Below are 12,142 nucleotides of genomic sequence, written 5' to 3' on the forward strand. Positions count from 1 at the left end.
TAACGAAGACACTTCCCTCATTCTGTTTTACGCTACGCTCGTTAGTCCTTGCGTTGTTTTCCTCTCTCCTTCGCCGCGCAAACTCCCTGCTCCGCGTACGTGTCCGAGGGAGGATCGCGACACCCTGCCTTCTCCGCGTGGACATTCAACCAAGATGTGGGACTAGCCGACGGGCTGCAGAGGTCATCCGAGTACCCGCAACTCGGCCTGCCGAGCGCAGGGGGGGGGGCTGCCCCCACGAACACGGTCTGTCAAAGGATCTCCTCCACTACTTCTACATGGCATGACTGACGTCAGCGTTGCACCACGGTGCCGCTGCGTGGTCGGATGGTGCTGGTCGGCAGCTGCACGAAGGCCCCTGTGCACCTTCACGCCAAAGCAGCCGCAGTCGCAGCGACTACCCCAGAATACGCACACAGCGGACACCCACTCGAAGAGGCCGAGCCCCTGCGCCACCCACCCACTCCACCGACCCCACAGCGCTGCCGCGCTGCGCACGCCTGCATCCCTCCGCAGCCACGCCAGGAGGCCGCTTTGCGCACTTGGCGTGGGGATGGGTGCACGCGCCGCATGGCGGTGTCGTCACGACGCCTCCGCAGCTCTCCCCTACTCGCTGTTGCACAGATTGTGCAGCGCAGACACACAGCAAGTCACGGGCCGCCGCGATGCGCTATCGCGATCATGCACGCACAGGTGCACACGGGCAAGGGGCGCCTGCGCCCTTGCGTGCCGCTGCCGCGCCGAGCGTGCAGCAGTCGTGCTCGCGCCGGACCTGCTGCGACACAGCGAAGCACTTGTAGCCGCCCTTGTTGCGGGGCCGCTCTCCCGCCCTCATGGCACCCGACACGGGCTCCGCAACTGTGGAGGACGGCTTGGTGCGACGGACCTGGGCACGTGCGCTGGCGCTGCGGTGGCCCGTCGCGTGCGCCTCACATTTCAGGGTGTCGGTGGCCACTCTGAATTGGTGCGCACCGGCCGGGTGGTCAAGACCGTGTAAACAGCCATGCCATAGAGGCGCCGACGCCAGCTGCACGGATGGCAGACTCGGTCACCCGTCTCCAACGCCACACCGACATCCCCCGAAACCGCGCCACACGATGCGGCGCGCTGAGAGAAGAGATTCTTCGCGGCAGCCGTTCCGCACTTCAACAGCACGGCTGCTGAGCTTGCGAGCCGACAGGAGACCCTGCTCCCCAGTCGCGCACAGGCACCACCTGCCCGCACTTCGGATTCCTCCAACGGCGAGCGACTCGTAGCGGCAGCATGGGGCAGCACTTGGCGTGCTGCCCGCTGCCCGCTGCTGCGGTTGCGCTGCGTTGCACCCCTCCCCGCCCCGCCAGAGCCTCTGCACCCGCCTTCGAGCTGCACCCTCCACGCGGCCTGCGTGCATCAAGATATGCAGTGCACCCAGGCCTTTGCCGTGCCGATCCTGCAGCATCTCTGCGGAAAGGGGCCGACAAAGTATACGAAGAGGACGCTGAACGCATGGGCTCGATTCGAACTGGCAGAGACGTTTCGTTAAAGAGGATGCGGATGTGGCCGCATCGCTATAGGGGGAGGCGAGGAGTGGTGGCATGTGCATGCGGACTGGCGTGTTCCTGGTCAAGTGAGATTTTGAACGAAAAAGAGAAGCATTGTATGCCTTCATCTCTGTCGTCTCTGGCCGTCTCTCTCTCTCTATCATAGTGTGTGTGTGTGTGTCAACGGCTCTGAGGCAGGACAACATGAGCAGTCGCGCTCACCCGTGGCGGGGCTGCGTAGGCCTGCTTTCTTGCGTTTGCTGATCGCTTGCTTGCTTCCCTCCTTTTTGTGTGTGCGCTGTCGGCGAGGAATGCAGAGGAACTCACCGTGTACGCATCGGTGCGCCGGCGTCCACTGCACGGGTGTACGTCTGCGCCGGTCCCCCCTTTACCCGTGTCGACTGGGAAGGCATTTCGTCACTTTGCTCTTTTCGCCCATCGTTGAGGGTTTACATTCGCGATGCCACGGCGTTTTCGTTTCTCGGTATTCAGCGCGCACCACCACCCGAAAAGACTGGCAGTCAAATCAGCCCTCAAAGAGCGTCTGACGATGCGTGACCGAGTGCCGCGAATGCCCCACAGGTCTGCATGCTTCACCCAATGAAACGTTCCCGTACTTTCGTCCATAGTCGATCCTCGGCTCACGTGTCGACGTCGCAGTCACACATCATCTTTCTACCATCGCCTTTTCGTCCTTCTTCAATCACTCTCGTCACACGCCACACGCTCGAACCCCGTCGCGGACACGGCGAATGCACTCATCATAATCGCAGCGCTTCTTCTGTCTTTCTATTCAACTGCGCTCTTATCTTCATCTCGCTACACGGCATTGCTTTCTCATTTTTGTATAGGTACAACTTTCATACTTGCCGAACGCGTTCCACTTCTTCTCTCACACATACTTGATCACGATGCCCTCTATGAGCAAGCTCGTCCCAGCCACCGCGAGCGAAATTGCCGCGATTGTTTCCCCTGCTTCTGCAACGACGACGACCGCGGCTCCTGTCCTTGTCAACCTCAGGCTGAACATCATCACGGCGGTGCTGATCCTTGGCGTGTCGCTTGTGTTGGCGCTGGTGTACACCCTGTGGAAGCTTCTCCCAAGGATCCGCAGTGGCGAGCTCTCCTTCTCGAAGCTTGAGTTCGACTGGCGTGCGGAGCTGCTGAACCAGATGCCGAAGAAGGAGAAGGTGCGCCGGGCGGCTGAGAAGGCTCGCCGCGAGGAGGAGATGGCGTCGGGGTGCGACCGGGATAAGAACGAGGGACACGTGCAGTACGCCGCCATGCAGCCGCGGGTGGAGGTGGGCGAGGGCGACGCGGCGGCTGCTAGGTCGCAGCGCAGTGGGCAGAGGCACGGCGAGGCCGACGAGAGCGTTGCGGTGACGATGCCCCGGGAGTAGGAGAGAGGGAACGAAACAGCCACCACCAATGAGTAAATATGCATAGCACATCTGAGTGCAGCAAGGCGCGGCAGGGGAGCGAGGGGGTGGCTGGGGAGAGGGGAGAAAGACAGCGCGAGGGAAAGACGCCGTGCCCCCCCCCCCAGCCTTCTCCCTTGTGCGTGGCGGGTGTGCAGATTGTGCGACGTCGCCTTTCGTTCTCCGTCCCACGCTGTGTGCGTCTTGGAGCGGCGACGGATAGAGGCGCATGCAACGCACGGCATCTGGTGCGAATGCGACCGTCACTACCGACGTCACCTGCGTCCGTATGGGCGTCTCTGTGCGTCTGTGTCTGTGCACGTTGTCTGTTCTTCTCGCTTCTGCTTCTCCTCTTCTCACGCTGTTGCCTGCTGCCTTTTCGTTTTCTTTTTGTCCCATGTTGTTTTCTGCGTACAAGTCTGTGACTCTAACGGTGTTGTGTTCTCTCCTTTTCTCCTCGTGTCCCCTCTTCTGGTGTGTCTTTTCTTTTGCTCTATTATCTTTGGTTTGTTTCATCTAACACGTGCGCGCCGAGCCGTTCCGCCTCTTCGAGAGAGAATCAAGGTCGCGCGAGAGAGACACGCATCAGCGCGCACACACACACGTATATATATATATAAACGAAAGGAGCCTCTTCATGATTTGTGGCAGCCGTCTGCTCTCTCTCCCTCCCTTTTTCTGTTTCCGTTTCTCGGCCGTTTTGCTTTGTTCCGCTTCCCATTTTGAGGGTATCGTGTTCTGTATGCGGTGGGTTATGCGACGGGGCGTGACGGTGGCGGCGACTGCGTGGGCAGGGGATGTGTGGGGCGGGCGTGTGGGGGAAAGCACCAGAGCTTCGCCTTCCGTGATTGCTTCTTCAGTGTTTTTTTTTGTTTGTTGTTCTCGCATCGTCGTCTATCTCACCTGTCGTGGCTTGGGCTGCGCGATGGAGAGAAAGAGAAGGGCGAGAAACGGAGGGGGAAAGGAGTGAGCTGCAGAGGCTGCGCTGCCCCTGCGCGCTTGGGCTTCTCTCTCCGTGGGCGTTTGGGCATGCGAGTGCTACTGTGAGTCCATTCTGCCCTCCTCCTCCTTATTTTGTGTATCGTGCGGCGTGGCTCTCGTCTCTCCTCTCTCTTTCCCTCGCTTTGTTGATAAGCACCTGCGCTCCTCCCCGCCTTCCTCCCCCTCCCCCTCCCCCCTGCGCCCGCAAGCCCTGCAGGCACTTCCTCCCGAGCACTTTGTCTGCCTTTGCGGAAGTGGCTCCTCATCTTTCTCTTGTAGCCTAAGGAGGAGAAAAAGAAAACAAGACGAGAAAAGTGCCGTCACGATGCTTTGATTGTTTCTCCGGCTTTGTTTTCGCTGTTGCCCTCTCTCCCTCTCTAACTTTGACACATCTATACATAGACACAAACCGTCTCTCTCCATCTCCCTTGTGTGACTCGCTGAGTTTTTGCATTCAGCTTGTTTGTAGTCTTCTGCATTGTGATCTTCTTCCTATGAGAGCTTCTTCCCCTTCGCCTTTGTTTCTGACTTCCTTCTCTCTTTACGTTTCCGTCTCCTCCGTCTTTAACAATGTCTTCTTCTCGTTGGCGTGGCCGATCCCCGTGTTGCTCGTTTCATTCTGCATTTTTTCTGTGCGGTGTCTGTGCGCGTGCGTGCGCGCTTGCAGGTGCTTGTCACTAAAGAGAGAGAGAGAGAGAGGCACATAGCAGGCAGACGCAAACAGTTCCTCTCCCTATTCCTCTGTCCAGCCTCTTTGCGCAACACCGACTCCGACGCCCGTCGCGTAAAAAGTGTGGTGACGGCCGATAAAGGAGCGATGGTGGCTGCGTGCGTGCGTGTGCGTGTGTGTGTGTGTGTGCGCCTCTTTCGCCCTCAGGATTTTCTTTTCCCTGTGGCCGCTTTTCCTCTGAGCACACCCCCTCCCCCCTCTCGGCGACTCTGCGGAAGTTGTGCATCAGCGTGCGGTGCTGGGCCTTCCACCGCCCCTGTACCTTCTCCTGCCCGTGTGCTTCTCTGCCTCTTTTCCTCTCTGTGCTTCTATCTTCTGCTTGTGCGCCCCCACTCCACCCCACTCCCACTCCCGCTAGTCGAGGCGCACCGCGCGTCCCCTCTCTTTTCTCGCATTTCTTGGGCGAAAGGGACGTTGACGCGGCGGACGGCGGCGGCGAAGCGATACGCAAGAAGAAGAGGTCCGCATGTTTTGCGCTTTGCTGTGCTCATGATCACGGCTGCCGGTTTGCCTGGTGCTTCTGTTTCGCGCACGCTACTGCTTGCTTGTTTCTGTGTGGATATTTGTTTGCTGAGTGGTGGGGGAGGGAGGGAGGGAGGAAGAGGGCAACGGTGGCAGCGGCAACTCGAAAGCCAAGAGGCGACAGACGCGGAGGCGCCCCTGTTGCTGAGCTCGAAAGCAGAAGGACTGTCAAATAGCTCCCTCCCCCGTTTTCTCGTCGCCCTTTCCAGTTTCACGCCTGCCTGTGTGTGTGTGTGTGTGTGTGTGTGTGTGTGTGTGTGTCTTTGCGTGTCTGCAGGCCTCATCCCATCCGCGTTTCGTTCTGCTCGTCGGCTCTCTCGCTCTGTTTTCTTGCTTCTTCGACGTGATGGCACGTGCGTGAGGTGCCCTCGTGCCGGCACACGGGGCAGCGTGCTAGGAGGGCAGCAAGCTGACAACGAAGACAAGCGAAAAGGCGAAGGGGTGATCATCATCCGGCTTCACATTGAAGGGGCAACACGCAGTGGCGATGACGGCCAGCTCGGCCTGCTCCTGTTCGATTGCGTGCCCCTACTGCGCGTGCGTTCACCTCCGTCTTTCCTCTTCCCCCTCGCCACTATGCGCACTTGCGAAGCGCACGTCTTCTTTGCTGCATGTGCAGTGGCTTAAGTACCTGGCCACAAGGTGGCGCACTCCTGCGTGCACCCACACACACCGGCGATGCACATAGCCACAGCGAGGCAGCCTTCCACAGGCGCTCACATAAATGCCAGCCTGCAGTCTCGCTGAGGCGTTGTGCGGAAGGCGCTGAGTGCTGTGGAAAATAGCAACAGCGGCGTGTGCGTGCGTGTGTCGCTCGCCAGGAGAGGGGTGGGGGGGGTGAAGAGGCAGAGCCGACGCTCGTCCTCCGTTTTGTGTGTCTCAAGGCAAAAGCAAAGGATAATACCACAGTAGCCGCGAGAGCCAAAGCTGAACAAGGCCAGGCAGGAATTCTGTGCCGAGCCGGTAAAGGAGACGCGGTGAAGAGTGTCTTCTCATGGGGCACGACCAGGCTGTATAGAGGTCGTTGCGGTGGCCTCTCAGCGACTGAGGGGTTCTGCTGGACATCCCTTGCATTGCACCAGCGCGACTGCGCCAAAGAGAAGCACTTCCACTGCTGACGCCGACCGTCTACGAGTTGACGCCCTCTCCCTCTGCCGCTTTTTGCCTCCGCCAACTCCACCACCGTCCATACACACCCTTCCTCTACTCCCCCTTCCTTTCGTTCTCTCCACCCGCAGAGACTTCTTCGCCATTCCTCTTCCCACAACCATCTCAAGCCTCACCTACGCAAGCCGTCCGAACTACTCCGGCTGTTACCTCTTCTCTCACACATACTTGATCACGATGCCCTCTATGCGCAAGCTCGTCCCAGCCACCGCGAGCGAAATTGCCGCGATTGTTTCCCCTGCTTCTGCAACGACGACGATGACCCGCAGTCCCGCGTATGTCGACGGTGGCGTGCGGATCACTCCTGTGATGATGGTCGTCGGCATGTCGCTTGTGTTGGCGTTGGTGTACACCCTGTGGAAGCTTCTCCCAAGGATCCGCAGTGGCGAGCTTTCGTCTTCGAAGCTTGGGTTCAAGGGGCGTGCGGAGCCACTGAGCCGAAAGCCGAAGAAGGTGCACTCGGAAGACGATTGCTCGTCTGCGGGCATGGTGTAGGGTTCCGACAGTGAAGGCCTTCGTGAGAGAAGTCGCTCTAGCCTCCGAGGACTCGACTGGGCTCGCCGAGATGCTCGCGCACTTGGATGTGAGCGTGTCGGAGAGATGTCGCGCGAATCACGGAGGGAAAGAATGGAGGAGGTTTCTCTGCTTTTTTTTATCGGCTTGTTTTCCCTTTCTTTTTCTCTGCTGTTGAGCGTGGAGGTTCATAGGGCCCTTTGAGAAGACCCTGCTCTGTTCTGTTTCCGTGTGTAGCGTCACCGTACTCTCAGCCCATCCTCGCCCGCCAGCGCGTTTGTGGGGGGTGAAGAGCGAGGAACGGTGGCGGTGTAAGTTTTGCAGCTGCGCACGAAAACGGATCTGCTGTGCAGGTCGTCTTGCGTTCTTCTCTCTTAGCGATTCCTCCTCAATGCTGGTGGCCTCGCTTCAGGCATTTTTTTTTTGTTATTTGTGCTGTCTGTTCTCGCGTTTTTCCTTGGTTTATTTCGACTTTCTTTTTTGGTTATCTCGTCGGTTTCTCTGCCTCTTTTTCGATGTTGGTGCGTGTGCGGGGTGCTGTACCTTCTGTGCCGCCTTCTTCCCACGTCTTGGAACGACACAGGCTTCCAAGAGCAGTGGAGAGAACGGCAGAAACGGCAGACAAGAAGGCAGCGAAGGTATCCACCTGACCGGTGAAAGAGAAGCAAGACAACATGAAAAAGCAAGCAATCAATGAGATGAGATCACACACGCACACACGCACGTACGAAGCGAAGGCTTATGGTTCTCGATGAAAGTTGCGCGAGAGAGGTGAACAGAAGAGTCCCCGAATAATCGAAGAAACGAACGAGTGGCGAACGTGCCAACCCCCTTTTTTCCCAAGCGAAAAATCGCTGCTTTCTTGGAAAGCATGCTCGTACGCACGTGTGCCTATGCCACTGAGCAGTTGATTGAGGGTCGTGGGTGGCTCCAGAGCTGCAGGCGTTGCTTTTCCTCCTCTCATGTTGGTGTTTGGTTGTCAGTGTATGCGTCGGGTTTGAGTGTCGAGTGGTGGCCACACACACACGCAAAAAGAAAACAAAACGAAACGGCAAAGATGACGCAAAACCAAACGAAGAAGAGTAACGAACAAGATGCCGCAAGGAAGGAGTGCAACAGGAAACAAAAAAGAAAGCCACGGCGAAAAGGAAACGTTCACGAAAGGGAGAAAGAGGTGAAGGCTGGGGTTGAAGAAGGGGGGGGGAGGAAGGTGAGGGGGAAGGGGGGCATCTCAGTGTATCTGCGTGCCGTGCTTGCTCGTGCCCTCCTTTTCATCGTCCTTTTGCCACGAGCGACCTCGTGGCCTTTTTCGTGTTGTGCTGAGTGAGAGGCAACGAGAACAGGCCAGATACTGTTCGGCAGCACCGGGTAGCGAAAGGGTCTGAAGCGTCATCGATGATCAAAAACAGAAAACAGCAACCGCAGCAAAAAGTGCATACCATGCACACGCAGAAACACAACCGAAACTCCCCCCTTTCAACCGTGGCAGGCGGTCTCCCTATATGGATACCCATTTCTCCGTTGTGATGTCGATGTCTGTCACTCTTGCACGCTCCCTTTTTCTCCTAGTCCGTTGCTTTTCTTCCTTTTAGCTTTCGTTCTTCGTTTTGAGATGTGTGCGTGTGTCCGGGGTCTCGTGCGCGTGTGTGTGGGCCTGGCCCGTGTGCGCCTACGATTGCTTGGGCCGTTTGTTTCGCCACGTGTGTCCCTGGTTCAAGGTTTTCGCCCAACCCACTTTCATCGTTCCCCGTCCTCGCTCTCATCTCTGGCAACCTCAGCTCCGTTGACTTCCCGACATATTTCTTCCTGGCTCCTTGCTTCTCAGCGGCAGCTGCATTTCTCTTTTTTCTTCGCCAGTGTGCTTCGCGTGCTCCTCTCAGCTTGCTTTTAGGCTAGTCGCGTCTTTTTGTTCGCCCTGTTGACGGCTTCCTCTTACGAGCTCGTGGATATTGCGCTCATGACCGTTTTTTCTGCCTATAGCTGCTGCTTTGGCAGCAGAGTGGAGCGAAGTGCTATCGGACGCCGGTAGATGTTGTGGGCAAGAGAGATGCGTGCACGCGATCTTCTCTGTGCCTGACACGCACAGGTGCACTCTCTTAGTGTCTTCTGTTGCGCCCAAATGACCATATTGCAACAGGAGAAAAAGTGGCGGCGCTGACTGCAACTGTTTCGTAGCCCCTCATGATTGTGGCTGTCCCTGTCTTTCTTTTACCGGTCGTCAGCTGCGGCACGGGAGCGTGTCCTCTTCTTCCGTGCTGCTCCACTTTTCTGTCCCTTCGTGAGTCTGCCTGATCTAACAGACTACCCGGCCTCGCGCTCGTTCTTTTTTTTTTGCTCCGATTCAGGATATCTTTTGTTTTATCCCCCCCCCAGTTCTTCTCGCTTGCTCTCTCGCTCTTTCTCTCTTTCTCTCGTGATGCCGCAAGCGCTTCCACCTTCTTGGTGGTGCTTCTATCGTTGTTTGCTGTTGCATTGTCGTGACAATGTTACAAGTATTTCGTGGGCATCGCCCCACTGCTGTTCTTCTCTGTCCTCCTCACTTTACCCCAGTTTCGTTTTTTTTTCCTGTTTCACACGGCCTTTCTTTTATCATTATTTATGCTAGAAGGAAGGGGGGATGCCCCCTTCCTCTCTCTCCCTCTCCCTCTCCCTTTCGCTACTTTGGGCTCCTTTCATCAGCGTTCGTTTGGTTTTGTATGTGCGTGTGGGTGCACATGTGAGTCTCTCCTCTCGCTCTCCGGAGGTGCACCGCCACGTCTCCAGGGGACCCCTTGCCTCGCTCTCATGGACCGACACATACATTGCACAAACATGCAAGCGAAAGGCTACGAAAAGAAAGCAAGACAAAAAAGAAGCTATTCACCCTTCACTGTCGGCCTCTTCCCTCGTCGCTGTTTGTTTTTCTCTGGATGTCTGTCCTATAGCACCTTTTATATCCTGATGCGGAAACACATGTACGCACAGTGAGAGATTCTCGCAGACGCACTTCGACGCTCCCTTGCCCGCCCACTTTCTCACCCTCTTACGCGCACGTGCAGACGCCTCTATCTATTGAGAGGGTTGCAATGTGCACGTGCGCGTAAGAGAGTGAGAAAGTGGGCGGGCAAGTGAACATCGAGGTGCGTCTGCGAGAATCTCTCGCTGTGTGTACATGTGCTTGTCTCCAGTGCGAGCGTTTCATATGGATGAAGAAGGCTAGAGGTGACAGCAAAACAAAAACAGCACAGAACATACGAAGGAAAGACAAGGACTCGCGCAAAACAAACAAACAAACAACAACAAAAACCCCGACTTCACCGTTGGAGAGGTGCAGCGCACCAGTGCACGCAAAGGCCAATCGGCGCTTGACGCTCCTCCAGTGCCTCCTTTCCTTCTACTGCTCTGTAAGACGAGCGAGAGAGAAAGCGGGAAGGCTGCGTGCGTGTGCGTGGGTATGCGTAAGGAGAAAGGAGGATGCGTACGGCTTCCCTCAAGCGGTGACAGTGCCGCGCAGACATGCAGCCGTGCGATGTGCGTCTGCACACATGCTTCACGCGAACCATCGATGTGCATCGATGTACATCGAGTGTGCAGAGAGGGACGAGGTCTCCTGATAGGTACATGTGGTTCGGAGGCGCGTCGTCTCTTCCTGAGCTAAGGTCAGCTCTCTCGTGCGCTGTTGAGACGCGCGATCGTCGCCTGACACGCCGCAGGCTCCACGCTCGCGGGCTGCGCGCCCGTGACGCTTGTGCGCTTTGTGCAGCCCTTCCTGGCCTTCACAGACGACGAGTCGCTTTCTTTTCTTTTTAACTTCTGCTTGCCACGTCTCGATTCTTCCTTCGCTCATCGCATCACTCCCCCTCCCTCCGCCGCCATGTGACACCCACACCACACTTCGCCGCATCGGCGCCTTTTTTTTTTTGGGTGCTACACCGCAAATGCCCATCAACAAATCGGCTGACGCATTGTTACGCGTGGTTTTGCCTGCCATCTGCAACGGTGCGGCACCCCTGTCCTGCATTACGCACCGCCCACTACACCGACGCCGCTCGATCATCATCGACGTACCCACTCCAATCGACCCGCACAAGAGTTCCCCTTGAAGTAGAAATGGTCCACTCGTACGGCTACAAGTCTGGCACCCGCCACCTCTTCGCCAAGAAGTTCCGCAAGCACGGCGCCCCGTCCGTGTCGACGATCCTGACGAACATCAAGGTCGGCGACTACGTCGATGTCGTCGCGGACTCCGCGGTGCGTGAGGGCATGCCGCACAAGTACTACCATGGCCGCACCGGTATTGTGTGGAACGTGACCCCCCGCGGCGTTGGTGTCATCATCAACAAGCCGGTCCGCACGCGCACCCTGCGCAAGCGCATCTGCGTCCGCTTCGAGCACGTCCGCAAGTCTCGCTGCCAGGAGGCATTCAAGGCGAAGGAGCACCAGTTCCAGGCCTACCTTGCCGCCAAGAAGGCCGGCAAGGCGCTGCCCCCGCTGCAGAAGAGCTCCCGCTTGGGCGGCATTGTACGCCCCAAGACCGTTGAGGTGCTCGCCCGCCGCGTGGCCGACTACGAGGCGATGGTGCCGTACTAAGGTGCAGTGCTCACCGCACCCGCGCTGCCTTTTTTACCCCCTCACATTTCTACCTCAGCGTACAGCGATCTTCCCATCACCTGCTCCCGCCTCCTTCTCCTTTCGAATGGCCTGTGATGATCGGGAGAGGACAGGAGCGGAGGTGTTGTTGTCGATGCGGTGGGGGTAGGACTGGGAGAGGCACTTCAAGTCGTTTCTCTCACTTTTACTTTCTCATTTATCAGGACAAAAAAAAAACGTTGCCAAGCCGAAACTGACGTGCCGCATCCGAAGAGGAAAAAAAAACAGGGGTGGTGATCGCTGTAGGGATGCCGCATTGCTGCTTCTCTTCCTACTCTGCTGCATGCTTCGATGCTGCCTCGGTGGGCAGCTCGCCGCAGCGTCTTCCCCCCCCCCCCTGTGCTCACTTTGACTTGTGCCCCTGATCGACTGGAACAAAGTGAGGGTCTGGAACGCGGCGCTGAAGAAGAGCGCAATAGAGCGAAACGACGCGTAGGCGGTGCTCTCCCGCACCACACCGTGTACGTCTTCTCTCTGAGAGCGTCTTCTCTTCAGTCGTTCCTCTGCGTTTCAGCTTCGCCTTTGCACATGTCGAGCGAAACGAGCGCGAACATGGGATAGCACAGGGCACCGCACCGGGTCAAGTTGCCAGAGCCCCAAGGTTTGTATACGATAAACGCGCATACACATCATACGGGTGCGCAGCGTGTCGCCTCCTGGAT

At 57.4% G+C, this 12,142-nt stretch overlaps 3 protein-coding genes across 3 annotated transcripts; all 3 read left to right on the forward strand.

Moving 5' to 3' along the window:
* Positions 1 to 2,431: 2,431 nt before the first annotated feature.
* Positions 2,432 to 2,920, forward strand: LMJF_34_3640 (conserved hypothetical protein; the record flags this gene model as incomplete). The annotated part of the gene is made up of 1 exon (XM_001686416.1): positions 2,432 to 2,920. One exon carries the CDS (start codon positions 2,432 to 2,434, stop codon positions 2,918 to 2,920), a length of 489 nt encoding a protein of 162 aa, XP_001686468.1.
* Positions 2,921 to 6,515: 3,595 nt separating this feature from the next.
* On the forward strand, positions 6,516 to 6,833 carry LMJF_34_3645 (the record flags this gene model as incomplete). The annotated part of the gene is made up of 1 exon (XM_003722349.1): positions 6,516 to 6,833. One exon carries the CDS (start codon positions 6,516 to 6,518, stop codon positions 6,831 to 6,833), a length of 318 nt encoding a protein of 105 aa, XP_003722397.1.
* A 4,107-nt stretch (positions 6,834 to 10,940) lies between these two features.
* LMJF_34_3650 (putative 60S ribosomal protein L21) lies at positions 10,941 to 11,420 on the forward strand (the record flags this gene model as incomplete). Its single annotated transcript, XM_001686417.1, has 1 exon — positions 10,941 to 11,420. The coding sequence occupies one exon, from the start codon at positions 10,941 to 10,943 to the stop codon at positions 11,418 to 11,420; it is 480 nt and encodes a 159-aa protein (XP_001686469.1).
* Positions 11,421 to 12,142: the final 722 nt, after the last annotated feature.

This window comes from Leishmania major, chromosome 34 (genome assembly GCF_000002725.2).
Source record: "Leishmania major strain Friedlin complete genome, chromosome 34".
In the NCBI taxonomy this organism is placed as follows: Eukaryota; Euglenozoa; class Kinetoplastea; order Trypanosomatida; family Trypanosomatidae; genus Leishmania; species Leishmania major.